Genomic DNA, 17313 nt, shown 5'->3' with positions numbered 1-17313 from the left:
TGTAGGTAACTTGGGCGGACGCCACGTTAAGCCACTAATTATGTAAGCACGCGGCCTGCTTGAGTGGCGGGGTCGATCGGTGGGGCTCTGCTGGCAGCTCCAGTAGCTTAGCTTTGAACTCCATCCCTTCCACGCCGGTTGGTGATCCGTTGTCCAATGCGACCAACGGCGCCTCCGAGATTGTACGTCGCCCGGCGGCCCACACGTTCAGGAATGTTTTCTAACACCCGATGAAACCTACCTATCATATCATTTTTCTCGGCACGTACCAATGTTGGAGAATTTTGGTTTTCCAAAAGCAGATCCTTGATAGAGCATGGGAGCAAGCGTGACTGCAAGATTACAATATGATTGTGCGTGGATAAATGGATGGGTCAACGCACATATGTGGTGATTTAAATTATATTCACGATACATTCTTTCGAAAGTACGCTCAATACTTTCTTGGCTGGGGTGTTAAGATAGGTAGAAGGAATACATGATGACGTCTGAAGCAGAAGGTAAGCTTACTTAGGAAACCCTCATCGTGGTCTGCTTCGTTCCTTCCCTCTGCCTGGTGAGAAGGCCTACTAGTTGGATGCTAGCGGATCAACTGCATTCCAGCTGCACTGGCAGTACGGATCGTGGTGAGACCTTGTAGCTGCCCGTACTCTTCCCTTCAACGGCTCTCGAAGTCATTAGCGGGAAGGGGGGCAACGTTTGCCCAGTGCCTGCCTCCCTTCGATCCTTCTCCCCCCATCCAACTACCTCACCTGCCCCGGCGCTCTGGCTCCCACTTGCATTCCGTTCCCTCACCACAACAGTCGCCTTAAGTCTCCACGTCTCGCTTCTCAGCAATCACCCTGAAAGTCACGCTTCCTTTCCTTTCTCCCAACTTCACCAACCAATCCACGTTACACACTCTCTTTCGCTCCCTTTCTCTCTGTAATTTCTGACTTTTTGGCAACCGGTCTATTCAAATCCCATCCATTCGTTCAGATTCTGGCCTTCATCACTCTCTCTTCTTCCTCACTCGCTTAACCCATTCAGGATTCTTATCCCCCCTGTCAAAAAATCTCCCACCCTCAAATCGACGCGCAAGATCACCCAACTGGTGCTATTCCAACCCGATCATGTTTTGACTGCGATCACAAATTTGCTGCCGACATGTCCGAAACTGGCCGGCCGAGGGCATCTAATGCCCGGGCTCCTCTCGCAGATGCTACTCAGCGTATCAATAATGCTTCATCCAAAATTCCCGTCAAGCCTTACAAGCCACGCGACAAAGCTGTCAGCAAATCGAGTCACGCAACTTCCTTAGATCGTCGACGCTATGTCAATGAACATGACTTGCCCGTCTCAGGGGCGAGGGCGAACGCTGCCTCCATTTCACGCAATCCTGCTGTGGCAAGAGCAAGGGCGTCCCACGAGACCGACTCATCGAAGCGCATGTCACAGGCCTCTCAGGCTTCCACTGCTCCATCGAGCAAAAGAAGCAGCGGTTACGCTTACAAGACACATATCGGACCCTGGTTACTGGGAAAGACTCTTGGAAAGGGCTCATCTGCCCGTGTGAGGCTCTGCAAGCACCGCATATCCGGGGAGTTGGCTGCCGTCAAAATTGTCCCCAAGAAAACAGCTTACTTGATTCAAGCTGGCAGTCTCGCCGAGCTTCACGATTATGATGACAGCCTGCCCGAAAGAATCAACGGCGAGATGCGCGTGCCTCTGTCAATCGAGCGAGAAGTGGCCATCTTGAAGCTAGTCGACCACCCAAACGTTATGAAGGTTTATGATATTTGGGAGAATCGTTCAGAAATGTAAGTCGCCATAGTATTCAACCTCGGGCCCTACATTCTGACTGGGGAATAGTTATCTGGTACTCGAGTATGTCGAACAGGGCGACCTATTCGACTACATCAATACCAACGGCCGTTTTTCGGAAGAGAACGCTATGTTCATCTTTCGACAGATGATGAGCGCTCTTCAATACTGCCATTCCTTCAACATTTGCCATCGCGACCTCAAGCCTGAGAACATCCTGCTGAAATCTGGCAACAAAGTCAAAATTGCCGACTTTGGCATGGCCGCATTGCACCAATCATCAGATCATCGACTTGAAACAGCTTGCGGTAGCCCTCACTATGCTGCCCCGGAGCTTCTGAAGCACAAACACTACCGCGGGGACAAAGCAGACATCTGGTCCTTGGGCGTTATTCTCTACGCCCTTCTGGCCGCATGTCTACCTTTCGATGACCCAGACATCGGAGCTTTGCTGCAGAAGACCAAGAGAGGAACATACGAGATACCCGATTTCTTGAGTGCAGAGGCCAAAGACCTCATTCGCCGTATGCTCGTGGCCAATCCTGACACCAGAATCAGCATCAAGGAGATGTGGCAGCACCCCCTGATTCGCAAGTACAACCATCTTGATGACCTCGGCCACAACGGCCAGCTCCACGACCTTCGCAAGGAATTTCACTACACCCCCTTGAAGCCCCATGAAGTCGATCCCCATCTAGTCAGACAGCTTCGGTCTCTGTGGCACATGCTCACTGAGCATCAGATAAAATTGAAGTTGATGGATTCTGCGTATGTGGCTATCCGGGCTACACTTGCTGAGAATGCAACTAATAATGACCAGGAAAAACGACCAGAAACTATTTTATTGGCTTCTTTATAATTATCGTCAGAAGCAGCTTGAGAACTTTCTCCCCGAACTTTCTCAGTCACCCAGCGATTACCATCATCTTCACGAACCTGCCTGGAAGAAACGAGTGTCGACAGTGGAGTTCAACCAGCCAAGAGCAGATGGCACTGGCAGAAGTGTCTCACGTTTCACAGTCATTTCGCACGTTGCGGAGACTGACGACGGCACTGTTCAGAGCTACGATCCATACAACTCGAGTCGACCGATGCGAGGCAATTCTCAGGCCAGTCATGCCAAGATTGTGGTCCACCGTACCCGTCGAGCATCCATGAAGCGAGAAAACACCCAGACATCACAGTTGTCACGTATCAGGACAGTCTCGACGCTGCGTCATTCACGGGTCAACTCCCAGCGAACAAACAACACTGGCCGTTTCCAATCACCTCGAAGCTCCATGAACTCTCTTCATAGCAGCAGACCAGGAACCTCCTATGCCCGGCCAGCTTCTCGTCACAAGAGAGGTATTGACTTTTCTCACATCAGAAAGAAGTCTGCCGATCTGTACGTAGAAAAGCGTCGCCGAGGAGTCCCCGAGGTCGACGAAGACAACGAACCCCTCGAGAGATCCAAGTCTCCGAAAAGGCCCTCGGGACACATTCCCGTCATGGAAAGACCCAGACCGAAGCTCAAAGTGGTGAAGCCACGAGATCCTGCAGTAATAGTCAACGAGGAGGTGCGCAACTTCAGCAACAGCATCGCCAAGGATTGTGACGAAGCCTTCAACAGCTTCATGAGTGCCGAGGAGTCAAGCAATGTGTGTTTGAATGAACGTAGTGGCATAAAGAGGGACGCCACAGGCCTGTCTTTTGGACAACCGAGACCATCGACCGAGGCCTCGAATAACCCGTACCACCCATGGGACACAAGGCCCTTGCCCCCGTTGCCGCCCCTCGGATCGGTACAATCCCCGAAATCTATAATCGAGAGAACCGTAACGCCCCATGACCATACCAAAGATGAACAGCAGCACTCTGGTCGTGTTGGAAAGTTCGTGGACCAAGTCAACCGCTTGGCCTTCCCTGTGTTGTTACCTAAGCAAGACCGCCGCACCGTGTCTGCACCCCCTCAAGAACAGCATGGCAAGACAGCGAGTCGCTTGCCAGCTATTAATGAGAGCGGAAGAGATTCGGACTCTTCATACCATTGGGGCGAGAACGACAAGAACAGGATTGTGTCTGCGCCACCAAAGACACCTGGTGGCCAAACTGACAAGGACGGCCTGGATTACTTGATTCGGGCAGGCGAGACGATTCGTGTGGTCAACTCGCCGAGCGCAACAAGTCCAGTCCCCAAGCCTCTGAACGTCCGGAAAAAGTCCGCAGAGCCAGCAGGCCACAACGATCAGATCGACGAGCGTTACATCTATATGCACGGGGCATCGGGTATAGATGAGCCACCGACTCCCTCCACTGCAACCCACAGTAGTGGGCCGACTAAGCAGAAGAAGTCGTCGTGGTTCAAGCGGACTTCGAAAGAAAGCACTTCTAGAGAGGGTAGCATTCATACCGAAGCAACCCAGGAGACACAGACATACAGTATGACGACCCAGTCCACAGCCCCGAGCCGTTCGGAGACGAAGTTTCACGAGCCACCTCCGCCAATGGCGGTCAAGAAGAAGGGGTTCGGTTTACTCTTCTGGAGGAGCAACAAAGTCAAGCCGGAAATCAAAATGGAGATCGTTGGTATGCACAATGTCCGAAACATTGAGGTGGTAGAGCTCGGACAACTGACATCTTTTACAGGCCCAGAGTGTGAGGAGTCGTCTTCTCCGAATCGCCGACGAGCTGTTCAACACAAGACGAGCGGACAGTCGGCTAAGGGCTACAAAGACTCGGATAGAGGTGTGCGAACCATTGAAGTTCATCAAAATTGGCTTGCCCGACTATTTGGAGTCAAACCAGCAACAAGACACATGTGCATGATCATGTCGCGGAAGCGAGCTCGGCAGGAACTTGTGATTCTCCTCAAAGGCTGGCGACGTTACGGCATGGGAGATATACAGGTCGACAAGGAGAGAAACATTGTGTTTGCCCGTGTTGGGGCTGAGAATTGTGAGTCTTGCGGAACGACATTGGCATAATGTCCAGGAGTTCCCCCATTGGCTAACCTTGCCCAGACTTAGGCATAAAAGAGGTAGCATTTGCCGTGGAAATTATGACCGTGATCGAGCACGGGAAGAAGGGGCCGCTTTGCATTATGCGATTATCTCAGGAGCGCGGAGCGGCAAGCAGCTTCCATATGGTGGTGGACACAATTTGGCAGGTGTTCGAATCACGCGGCCTGCTTGTCGCCGACAAGTCCAAGGAAAAGATGATGATCAAAACGCTCAATTCCTGAGGATGGACGAGATTGCATTTGGCGTCAGAAGGTTGGCAGCGATGTTCCATTTTCGGTGGCCGGTTTGGGAGGTTGCTCGATTGAGGAGGGCCAGCCAGTGGCCCTCAGGCTATGCTTTCTTTTTCTTTCTTTTCATTTGTTACACACACTCTCACCAGACATGATATGCCTGGACTCAGAGTATTGACTGGGCACATACTTGGCGGGCAAGACTTGATTATTGAGACACAGGGTGACGGCTCGACATACCAAGTTTCACGAGCATTTGACGGGCAGGAAGACGGCAGATGGATATTGATGTTGTTGGATGGCTTGCCTTGCATCATGGCTGTGGCTTGCATTAATAGTTTAGGCGGACTGGATGACGATCAGACGGGTGAGCGGACGGACAAGCCAGGAGACACCGTCCAGGGTCTGATCGGGACAGAGAGGTGAAGAAGGCATTGTTTATAGAATCAAGTTGTTTAGGTACCTCAAAAGTTGATTGCTAGGAAAGGTTAGAGACTTGCGTGTTTCTCTCATGTGCGACGGCAACGGCCGGAAACTGTCGGCATTCATGAGGACGCCGATTGGACTAGTAGCTTTGAGAGCAGACCTCGGCAGCTCGGTGACTCGGAATTAGGTTACTCAGTGTACTAAAGTAAACGCGGATAGCTCGAACACCGGGTATTATTGGGCTCTGCGTCATACACTGCGAGCACGGCAAGTGAGCAGCGGGGGATGGATGTATGCGAAGGGGCGATGATGGAGGTTGGTGATGAGATACGGTACAATACTCGCCTACCGCAAATTTCTCACTGTGATATTTTTTCCTTCCTTTTTTTTTCTTTCCTTTTCTTTCTCTTCTTTCTCGTTTTTACCCTTTGTATTGATGACTAGAGGAAAGTGGATTACGGCGCAATTTCAATTGGCTGGCAGCCCTTACACTAAGTACTACTTACCGGGAGACCTTCAAATGCGGGCCGCCTCGTGGGATCCTCTTCAACAGTAACCGTGGCCGCCGCGGCCCTGGCCGGCGGCGACATGCGCATGTCCGCCGTGATCTTATCGCGGCCGAATCCGACCTCGGACTGGGGAACTGGAGCACCTCTGCGTTATCGAACCCGCGCAGAACTCCAACAAGGATTAATTTTTTTCTTTCTTCCTTCTTTACCTTGTTCCCCTCGCCTGATGTTCTCGAGTAAGAGCGTTTGCCCCGAGCAAAACTGTCGAGAGATCCGAGCCCAAGGACTGTGGAATCACCTGACACTCCTGGTTTAGTATTGCCTGCTTGCGCTGCTAATGATTTCCCCTGCAATTCTTATCGCCGTCCGACCCCACCATGCATGCTTCCCCCTCTCGTCCGTGTTGCCCTCTGAACCAATGAGATCTTGCCAGGAGGCATTCCAATGAGGTCACTGGTACGCGGAATTGCTACAACGGTGGCAAGCCGGCAACTTACACTGCCTAGGAAAGGAGATCGTCAGTCAGCCTTTATGAGTAACAGAAGGTACACAGGTGATCCTTCTTATGCCATGGGTTGATAGTTTGTGTCTGTTTTTTTGCTGTTCACTCGGCCAACAAGAGACACTGCGACCATGGAAGGCTGGCCGTGTGCTAATCAGGCGAAATCGCGGAGTAGGTTTGGTTTTGTACCGTTGCGAGTACGGCTGACTGTGTCCAAATTGCTTCAGAGTCACCGTCTCTTTCCTTTTGTTGTTTTGGTGGTCAGCTGCTTGGGGAGGACTCGAACTCTGGCTCGAGGTGGTCGAGTCCTGGCTGAAGCTGCGACGGAATGCTTGGTACATTCCTCCCAGCGAGGCGGGCGAGCACATGCAAAGTTGCCGCGCTGGCTGGCTTTGACAGGATAAGATGCTCGGCTCTTTGCCTCTCTGGCGGTCCTCTGGTTTCATACTGCAGCTTCCCCACACTTTCACAAGCTTCCCCGTAGCGTAGCACCATCGCCTCTAACTTTTTTCGTCTTCCTTTGACAAGGCTTCCTTTGTAACCCGATCTCTCCAACAGGGCGACGCGACGCTTGGGTCTTCTCCCCTCCTCTCCTCCCGCTCCCTCCTCTTTCCCCGCTGTCCGGCTCTGAAGCTCTCCCTCCACCCGAACCAGCCCGATCACTGCCGACGACAATGGACGGACGGGAGGAATGCTGGCTGCTTCTGGTTCCTCGACGACGCTCTCCCCCCACCCCGGGCCCTGGCAACCCAGAAAGAAATGGACGGGATCGCTACTACTACCCAGTACATCGCCCACGATGACCCAGATACCTGCCCCGTCGGTGCAGATACCCACCTGTTTGCATGTACCTCGCGTGGGGCCGTCAAGGTTCCCAAGGGTCCCTTTTGCCTCTATACTAGGCTTGTTCTCGGGTCTGCGCATGCATCATTGCCAACCCAACCCATGTCATGTCACGGTTGCGCGCCAGCCAACCCCTCGACTCGCTCGTCTGTGCCGAGCTTGCGACAGCACTCGTCGAGGTCCATCGCTTCTCTCTTGACCATTGCACAGCGCCTTACATATCACTTTCTCGTCACCCCATCCCAAGTCGGCCATCTTCCTCTCCCTTGTCTACTTCCTCCAGAACCTCAGCCTCTTTTCTTCATTCACAACGCCCTCTCCCAGATCAATTGCCTTCGTCTTGAGGCTTCGAAGATAGCCCCCACCGACCCAAATTGGTACAAGACGCTTACTCTAAACGTGCTGTCTCACGGCTAGAAGCTTGTGAGCATTCCTCTTGCACGTGAAAGCACCCCTGCCACGACCCGAGGTGCTTCCGTAGACCAGCCGCTGACCGTAGACGACGATCCGAGTAGAGCACGATTTACTTCGTAAACACCATCACCAGGATCCCGCATACACAACCAGAATGCCGTCCACCGAGTCAATCCTCCAGGGCGTCAACGTCCTGGGTGCCGTCACGGACGCCCAGCGCAAGATTCTGACTCCCGACGCCCTCGCTTTCCTCGCCCTGCTGCACCGCTCCTTCAATGCCACCCGCAAGTCTCTACTCGAACGCCGCAAGGTCCGCCAGGCCGAGCTGGACCGCGGCAACCTTCCCGACTTCCTCCCCGAGACCAAGCAAATCAGGGAGAACTCGACGTGGAAGGGTGCCCCGCCCGCCCCCGGCCTGGTCGACCGCAGGGTCGAGATCACCGGCCCGACCGACCGGAAGATGGTCGTCAATGCCCTGAACTCGGACGTCTGGACTTATATGGCTGACTTTGAGGGTGAGTCTACGCCAATCCCCATTCCTTTTGCAAGCCCATTGATACTGGCCTCTTCGGCGTGCTAACTCCCCACCGCAGACTCGAGCGCCCCGACGTGGGAGAACATGGTCAGCGGCCAGGTCAACCTCTATGATGCCAACCGTCGCCAGGTCGACTTCAAGCAGGGGCCCAAGGAGTACAAGCTGCGTACCGACCGGACGCTGCCTACCCTGATCGTCCGCCCCCGCGGCTGGCACCTGGAGGAGAAGCACGTCACCGTCGACGGCGAGCCCATTTCCGGCTCCCTCTTCGACTTTGGCCTGTACTTCTACCACAACGCCCACCAGACTCTCAAGATCGGCATTGGCCCATACTTCTACCTCCCCAAGATGGAGTCCCATCTCGAGGCTCGCTTGTGGAACGACGTCTTCAACCTCGCCCAGGACTACGTCGGCCTGCCACGTGGCACCATCCGTGGCACCGTCCTGATCGAGACCATCCTGGCCGCCTTTGAGATGGACGAGATCATCTACGAACTGAGAGACCACAGCTCCGGTCTCAACTGCGGCCGCTGGGACTACATCTTCAGCACCATCAAGAAGTTCAGGAACAACTCTAACTTCATCCTGCCGGACCGCAGCGCCGTGACTATGACGGTACCCTTCATGGACGCCTACGTCAGTGGACTTTCCGCCCGTCGTGTCTGTTTGTGAGAGGGTGAGAGAAATGTCAGACTAACCTTTTGCGCAGGTCAAGCTCCTCATCCAGACCTGCCACAAGAGAGGCGTTCACGCCATGGGTGGCATGGCAGCCCAGATTCCCATTAAGGACGACAAGGCCGCCAACGACAAGGCCATGGAAGGCGTTCGCGCCGACAAGCTGCGTGAAGTGCGCGCCGGCCACGATGGGTGAGTTCGTTTCTCGCTTGCTTACTACCTCGTGCTTCCTGGTCGCAAGGGCCAGCAGCCACTGACACCAACATTGCAGAACCTGGGTCGCCCACCCCGCCCTGGCGGCCATCGCCTCCGAAGTCTTCAACAAGAACATGCCGACGCCCAACCAGCTGTTCGTCCGCCGCGAGGACGTCAGAATCGGCCAAAACGACCTGCTCAACATGAATGTCCCCGGCAAGATCACTGAGGAGGGCATCAAGAAGAATCTCAACATCGGTCTCGGCTACATGGAGGCCTGGATCCGCGGCGTCGGTTGCGTCCCCATTAACTACCTTATGTAAGTCCAATCCCTCCAAGAGTAACGCGGTGCGCGAAGCGACTGCGCAGAAGGAGACTTACCCATACCCCACCACAGGGAGGATGCCGCCACCGCCGAGGTCTCTCGCTCCCAGCTCTGGCAATGGGTGAAGCACGGCGTGTCCACGGCCGAGGGCAAGAAGGTCGACAAGGCCTACGCCCTCAAGCTCCTCAAGGAGTCGGCCGACGAGCTGTCCAGCAAGGCGCCCAAGGGCAACAAATTCCAACTTGCCGCGCAGTACTTTGCTGGCCAGATCACCGGGGAGGACTACGCCGATTTCCTGACCACGTAAGTTTCTTCCACGCCCTCATCTCCATTCCTCCACCCCTCCATTCACCCGTTCATCCATCCACGCTCCCCATCCTACGTCGACACGTCGCAACATCGCCACCGCTCGGCGGTTGGCGCTTGATTGCTTTTCATCGGCATTCCCGACTGGAGTGGCTTTTCGCGCCTTCGGAGATTGTCCATCTCGAAGCCCCGGGACTTTGATGAGACGCCAGTTGGGCTGACGAATCACTTCTTCACAGTCTGCTGTACAACGAGATCACCACCGTCGGCAACGCACGCCCTGCTGCCAAGTTGTAAGCTGTTGGACGAGGAGGAGGAGGAGGAGGAGAAGCAGGAGCTAGTCAAAAAGTTTCAGCTTCGGGGAATAACGAGACTCCACGCCTGCAATATGTGATGCGTATTGGAACGTTTGGTTCACTAATCACAACCCATCCACTGGGATTGGTTCAGGAAAGGGGGATCAAGTTCGGGAATGAGTCGAGAATGTATGTTTCACCGACGGATGGGTCTCGGGGGAAGAGTGGGAGGCAAAAAATAAAATCGTTTGGATCACCACGTTTGTTGCGATGGGTGAGGGGGAGATTGACGGCTACGATATGGGAAGCCTGTTCTTGTATTGGCCTACAAGTGTAAAGGCAGAATGAATGCAGACCAAGATCTTTCTTTCCTTCTCATGCACCCCCCTCCCCTCTCCTCCCCTTTCAAATGACGACTCTACCGGGTATCTGTTCCGAGGCGAACTTGGACCGCCGTTCGCCTCGAGGTCTCGGAGTCCTCCAACACCCTCTCCCCACCAATGATGCAAAGAAGGCTGCTCTGTGGCTTCGGGCGTGGGCTTGACGGGGCTCCTTTGGTTGGTCAGGAGGGACCCCTCCGTGGCTTCGTGGCTTCGTGGTTACGCGGAGATGCAGCAGCAGCAGCAGCAGCAGCAAGATTTTCTCTGTGGACACGGGAGGCAAAGGAAGGGTTTCTTGGCCCTTTAGGTCTAGGTTTTTGATCATGAACGGTGAGACGGGCCGATCGCGAGGGCTTGCCCTTGCGACCATCAACCCCCGACGACGCTTCCAAGGGGTGGGTGTATTGCCCAAGGAAAACACCACCGTGTGAACTGGTGGGCTGTGCGCTCTTGATTGTGTGTGTGTGTGTGTGTGTGTGTGTATGTGATCTGCCGACAAAAAAAAGAAAGGCCACTCAGATGGACGACCGCATCGTGACTGGACCCTACAAGCCGCGCGCGCCTCGCGCTTCGCTCACTTGCTCTTCGGCGTTACCTCCGAGGAGCGTCAATGACGTCTTGAGTTGGCACAGGGCCAGAGTGGACGGCGGTTCTTACCGTGGCACGAAGGTGTCTGTTGGGAAACGCTAGAAAGTGACATTCACGGACGAGGTCGGCCGGACATCGGGTGCCCGCCGGAAGCGGGCCCGTCGCCGAAGTGCGAGATAGTGAGTGAGGGATATCGCGCAAGTGATGATCCGCTTACCTAGTTGGCGTGTCTTTGCGGGTTAGGATGCCGTCTGGGAGGAGATGAATAACGCACAATTGCCTCTATCGTTGCTATTCTATCATATCGACAGGTCACAACGGGTTGTTTCAGTGCATGGCGGGATGGTCGGCCGTCCAGGCGATGAGTGAGACAGCCCGTGACCCGCAGAGGCAGGCTGATGGAAGTGCCGGCCTAGGTCAGGCTACCTTACGAGCCTGGAACGGGCCGTCTGGGCGAAGGTGAAGTCGTTTGGGTTGAGAAGCTCTGTCTGTCCTACCGTGTTCTTCTTCGGCTGGCGTGGTATCAGCCATCGTTCAGCCATCGTTGGAGGGGTGATGCTTTCTTGTCTTCATGGGGTGGGGGATTTAGAATATCCATGGAGGTGGGGAGTCTTGGCTGGTCGTACGATCGGGGCTTTCTTTTAGGAGGATCCAATCGCCCCAGTCTTCTTCGCCATCTTCAAAAAGGAGCTTCGAGATGCGTGGCTCGACCTGAGCCAATGCTGATCTGTGGGGGGAGGGTGGGAGGGCGTGTGTGTGTGTTGTTGATATGCCCATGCCGAGGATTGCCATCGTGGGGAGGGAGCTCAGTTCCCTCGCCCAGTGTTCGCATCATGTAACCGAATTCGGCTCGCTTCGTGGTATCTTGGTTCCTTCTATGGTGATTGAGGACCGGGATTGAATCGGATTATCTAAACTATGCGTCACAGTAAGTCAGGACAATGTGATGGGTCGTTTCTAGGTGAAGATACCAACCATAAATGACGGGTCAGCAGACGCACACGTCGCGAAGCAATTCAGGGCTAAAACGAGGGGTGTTGGCTTGACCACATCAGGTCCCTGGGGTGAGGTCAATTTTCCTTTTGTTCCCGGTCCCGAAAGTTTGGTCATTTATGATGAATCGGTGTCACGAGACGTTATGGCGAGCTAGGAGGCGCAACATTCGGAGAGTCACTGGCGATATGACTGGTTGACTGGGATGATGTTTGACCCGATAAGCCTGGAAAGAAAGTGCTCTAGCTTGAGCATACAGATGTCTTGTCTCTGATCTGAACACCAGAAGCTGGCTCCCAGGTCGAGAGGCCGAAACCAGGAAAAGAAAGCAGTCCCTAGTGTCTTGTTCCGTTGCCGCTGCTCTGGGGCCTGGGCCTTTCTCCGCGTCGCTAAGCTTCGAAATATCAAAAGCAACTTGAAAAATAGACGCGTGCTGCGTTTCCTCTTCTCTCTTCAGCGTACGCGGTGAGAGTCACGCTTGTTCGTATTTGAGGCGGGCTCCATTTCCAAGGAAATATCGAATTTGGGGTGCTCGCTGTGCCTACCCATGTACAAGCACCTTCCAGATGACCCCGGTTGTCATCAAAGCTTTGTGTTGGCCGAGACAAAGTTAGCTGCAGCTCATCTTATTCCGCCGCCAAAGTTGATATAAGTCTGCTGTTCACGACGTATCTCGAGAAACTGTGGGTGTAGTAATTTGGCGGGATTTGCTGTTGGCTGCAACTCTTGATTATTTTGATCCTCGGGTGTGATATGCAAACCACGAGGGCGGGTTGGTTCACTTCACCGATTGGTGATCGTTTGGCCCCTGCTGAAAGTCCGTTATGGATACATGCAATCGGTGAAAAAAGAAGAAATATGCGACACCGATGAGATTACCCGGTGTCGTGTAACTGAAGCGTAGCGCCTGCTCTGCGACGACATGATGAACCATGCAAGCGGATAGCCAAGACTCAGCACACACATACGGCAGTCGATTCATGAACCCCCCTCTACGAGACCCCACGCCGACTTGGAACCCCGCTGTGGTCATGTTCCAGTGACGTCGAACTGGAACGTATCGCGCAGGTTGACCGAGGTTTCCAATGCCAAAACACTTGGGGGAATGTATGAGACGCAAAATATGACAGATGGGGAGGCAAGACTAGCGGCCCTCCTAGCGTCGAGAATACCATGTTGGTGTCGTTAGATTCTCAAAAGCAACGCTTCGTCTCGGACCCTCTCTCAGCGCCCTGCAAGACAAAACAGCGTCATGAATCTGTTGTAGCTGATACCGTGAGATGGGGGATCCGGGCAGCGTTTCGATCGCTGCGAGGCGGCTGTGGGGAAAAGCCGCGGTATCCGAGAAAGAGAAAAGTATAAGCAGAAAATGATGACCAATGTTGGAGACCGCTGTAAGGGGTTCTAGTGTGCACTAAATTCCCGGTAATGGAATTTGCCCCAGCAGCTAATGAGTGGGTTGATACAATTCCAAGTGGAAGTCGAAGGAAAGGCAACGTGATGTGCTTCATCCAGCAGGCAAAGTACCAGCAGTGACAGTCTGGGCTGGTTGAAGGAAGATCAGAATACAGGTTGAACCAATCAAGGGTCAGCCCAGGCCTCCGACAGAGTGGAATTGAGCCAAATCGAAGAGTTGCCACCGGGTTCAGTGCCCAGAAACCAAAAGTGATTACCTTTCATGCTCTGGCGAGATTTGTTATGTGTCCCCAGCAGGGGGAGGGGAGGGGGGTATGAAAACACCGAGGACGCAAACATCGGTTGCGGATGTAGATCGGGCCCGAGAACACTTCTAACCAGGAAAAAGCTATGCTTGTGTCTCACACAACACAGGGCTGACCCAAAACACAGGATGATATGTCCGCGTATCCAAAGTCGTCAACACTTCGGGACTGGTTCGGCCATGTTCAAAGATGGGGCCAAGGAACTTGTTGAACAATGCGTCAGTCTCAAGGGACTCGGGTCAAAGTGCACCGTACATGCAGACCTTATGTGACGCTGACAGAACCGAATAATGGAGCCGAATTGTCTTGACGATATGATGAAGGGGATTCACTGGATACACTCGCCGGGTCGAGTGGTGCGTTTGGATATCCCGAGACTCAAGCCGATCAACGTGAGACGCATGAGAATTCATGGCCATATCAGCCGAGAGAAGAGCCGCAGATAACCTCCCTTACACTCGGAAGGCAGAGCGGCTGGTGCAATCTGTAGACAACAGTGGAAACACCTTGCAATTCATGGCCTATGAATGATGTTGGCATGAGAGTTCAAGACACTCCAAGCTTGTTAAGGCTACTCCGGACATGACGCACGTGAGTGATATTTGTCGACGGATCAGCCATATAGATGTAGAAATCTGGGAGAGAGTCAGTATATTGGCCGTATGCACCACATAATCCACTTCCGCTATCTTCGATCACGAAGTTGATGCGTTGACACAGGAAATGGGGACTTGAGAGCTAGACACCGCGTGTGCTGGTGACGTCTATCCTGGTGTTTGTACTCCGAGAGTCATGATTGTCGGAGGCATAGCTTTGCAGTTTGTCTTGCATACACGGCACGGCACCTAGTAGACACCGCTGACGACGATGACGACGAGGGTGAATGGGGTAAAGAAAGCAGTTTTGGTGATGGTGGTGATGAAAGCGATGAAGCATAGCCCCCCGCCTGGTCTCAAGGAGATAGAAGGCGAGTTTTGTCGAGGTCTGAAGAAAACCCAACAGACATGGGATGAAAGGGGCTGAAGAGGAAGCCTGGCTGGATCCAAAAGGGTCTGTGATGTGCATGGATGGAACTTGCCGACAAGATTTGGTGGCTAGCGCCCGAGGCGAGGCAGATGTGGAAGTTGACGGCTGCCACGATCGCGGCTGGCGAAGGGCACTGGACTGATGGCGTAGATGCGGCGCAGCTCTGGCCACGAACGTCTTGTTCTCTCAGGTGGCCACGCCGCGTTGGTCGTTCATAGGCAATGCTTGGGCCCAAGGGCGAGGACGGCAGCGGCGACAGGGACGTATGGGGGAGAGGGGCGAAGTTGGGAAAAGGGAGCATCTCATGCGCTAGTGCTCCATATGTAGGGGTCTAGTAGCAGTGAAGGCCGAATTGGGCAATTCGCCGATAGACTGGCACGGGCAGGAGGATTGCGGTGGAACAAGGGAGTTTGACTTGTTGATTTTGGGGAGGGGGGTTAATCAAGAATGGGATTGTCGCGTTACGACAAAGCGGCCTGAGTGTTGGGTGAGACGAGGCAAGTAAAAGATGATGGATAATGAATAAATAAGGAGGTACCTAGATGCCTGGCTACCGTAGGTAGGTGGGTATAGTTGATTACCTAGGTCGCAGTGTAGGGAGAGAGGCACGCACGCACGTTGTAGCAACCGACCAACCCGACAGCTGGGTCACTGGCAGAAGAGAGCGCGGGAACGGTGCGACCTCAGGATGGGATGGCAAGCGGCGGTAAGCGACGGCGGCAGCACGGGGCGCTGGGAGGCGTCAAAGTCCTAAAGGGTCCAGTGCCAGTGGTCCGGGTCAGAGTGGCTTCAGCAGCTTCTACCCAGAGACACGACGATCAATGGCAGAACCAGAAGGGACAAGCTGATTAAGCCTGCATCACTGCATCTAGTGCGGTCTACGATGGCGCTGGTAGCTTATCTAGGCAAGGCAAGGTGCGGTTAGGCTGTTGGGGCGGGCGTTGCTTCAAAGGGGGGAAGGGGAACCGGGGAGGACGCTTGGATGCTTTCATTCCCGGTGCCTCGCGATATGGTACTATGTAGTAGCGCGCGCGCGTCAAAGGCAGGGGGGGTGGGCAAGCAAAAGAAAGAAAAAGGAGCAGGAAAAGGAGTCGACAGACTGAAATGCTCGCTTGCAGTGATGGAAACGGCGGCAGACTCGCAGTAAGTTGCCTGACAGAATAAGACAAACATACTTGGTCGGAAGGTTAGGGCGGCTAGAAGATGCAGCTGGTGTAAGTACATGTACATACTCGTCCATGCCCCTACATCCCACGGGTTGGGATCGGGTGCAATATTATGAAAGGATGCGCCCTCCCTGCCCTGGGCAAAGAAAGTTAGGAACTTTGGTTCTTGGTCAAGACCAGCACCGGTGGACATGTATTCATTCCTCCTTGCCTGCCAGAGCAGACCCGAGGCAAGCGGCGGCAGCTTTAGTCTCGAGTCTCAGGTGGTCTCCCCCGACCGGGACCTCCCCATGCTCCGATTTAAAGTTGAAGCCACGAGTTGAAGCCACGCCTACACGTACCTAGTATGCTATGTTCGTCCCAGTGCCTGCCCTTCCTCCACGGACCACGCGTGTCCCATGTCCTGGTGAGTACCCACCCACCTTTGCCGGTTCCCGCTCAGCTGTTTATGTAAGCTTCCACCTGTACTGAGTACCATGTCCGCATCGGTGCACCTCACCTGCCTGTCCTGCTTCATTCAGTCTTTCCAGTCTTCTTTGCCCAACGTGTCAGTCTACAAGGGCGGTGGACATGGCGAGGAAGGAACCGAGGAGCGACATGTCTGCCTGACCAGACTGACCTTCCTTCTCATGATTCCTTGCCGGCTGCAGATAAACTACCAACCGATCCAGCCCAGCCCAGCCTAGCCCAGTCTCGTACCTGTCCCATACATGCGTTGAAGGCCCGTCTCCCCACCCACCGTATTCCATCTGGCGAGTGTCCACCCACTTGCGGGCGGCATAATGTTTCTTCTGTTTCTTTCCCCTTCCCTGCTCGTTCCTCATCATTATCGTCGGAGAAAACGCCTCGTGCGCCGAGTCGTCTCCGCCTCCAACATACATAATGTGACTTTTGCTCCCATGGCTTACTGACCGTTATGGCCTCGACCGGATCCTCGGAATTCCCAACGCTCGCCAGGATACCGTACCCCGACCACAGAAACCCACTGCCCATCCTTCACACATAACGTATCGAGTGCCTGGATCCCCAAACTTCCTGAGCATTGTCACTCCTCTCTCCCTTGCTAGGGCATGTGTGCTGTAGGGGTAGCTAGTTTGCCCAGCCTGGCATCTATCGTGCTTGGCTTCCCGTTCCGCCAAACCCAAGCTTAGGTTACGGGTCAGGTCACGCCTCTGCATGCAATCCTGTAGTGTAGGTACAATACCCATCCAGGGCGGCATTCATCGACCCAGCTATCCTGTTAGTTGGCCAGCCAGCCCTTTCGGAAGCAAAATGACATGGACTCACCCCACCACCTTTTGCTCCCCTCCCCGTGTGCGTGCCAGGACTCCAGAACCGTCGCCGCGGCTACATTACCCTCATTTATTACCCTGGTAGT

The 17313-nt window shown here is 54.1% G+C and overlaps 2 protein-coding genes across 2 annotated transcripts; both read left to right on the top strand.

The window, feature by feature from the left end:
- Positions 1 to 1146: 1146 nt before the first annotated feature.
- On the top strand, positions 1147 to 5026 carry GLRG_02558 (uncharacterized protein; the record flags this gene model as incomplete). The annotated part of the gene is made up of 5 exons (XM_008092567.1): positions 1147 to 1799; positions 1852 to 2571; positions 2624 to 4371; positions 4432 to 4740; positions 4806 to 5026. 5 exons carry the CDS (start codon positions 1147 to 1149, stop codon positions 5024 to 5026), a joined length of 3651 nt encoding a protein of 1216 aa, XP_008090758.1.
- A 2857-nt stretch (positions 5027 to 7883) lies between these two features.
- GLRG_02557 (malate synthase) lies at positions 7884 to 10062 on the top strand (the record flags this gene model as incomplete). Its single annotated transcript, XM_008092566.1, has 6 exons — positions 7884 to 8244; positions 8323 to 8900; positions 8974 to 9131; positions 9211 to 9453; positions 9532 to 9762; positions 10005 to 10062. The coding sequence occupies 6 exons, from the start codon at positions 7884 to 7886 to the stop codon at positions 10060 to 10062; spliced, it is 1629 nt and encodes a 542-aa protein (XP_008090757.1).
- Positions 10063 to 17313: the final 7251 nt, after the last annotated feature.

Source organism: Colletotrichum graminicola (assembly GCF_000149035.1).
Source record: "Colletotrichum graminicola M1.001 genomic scaffold supercont1.5, whole genome shotgun sequence".
In the NCBI taxonomy this organism is placed as follows: domain Eukaryota; kingdom Fungi; phylum Ascomycota; class Sordariomycetes; order Glomerellales; family Glomerellaceae; genus Colletotrichum; species Colletotrichum graminicola.
Note: the sequence above shows the minus strand (reverse complement) of the source record. Positions and strands in the feature narration are given on the sequence as shown.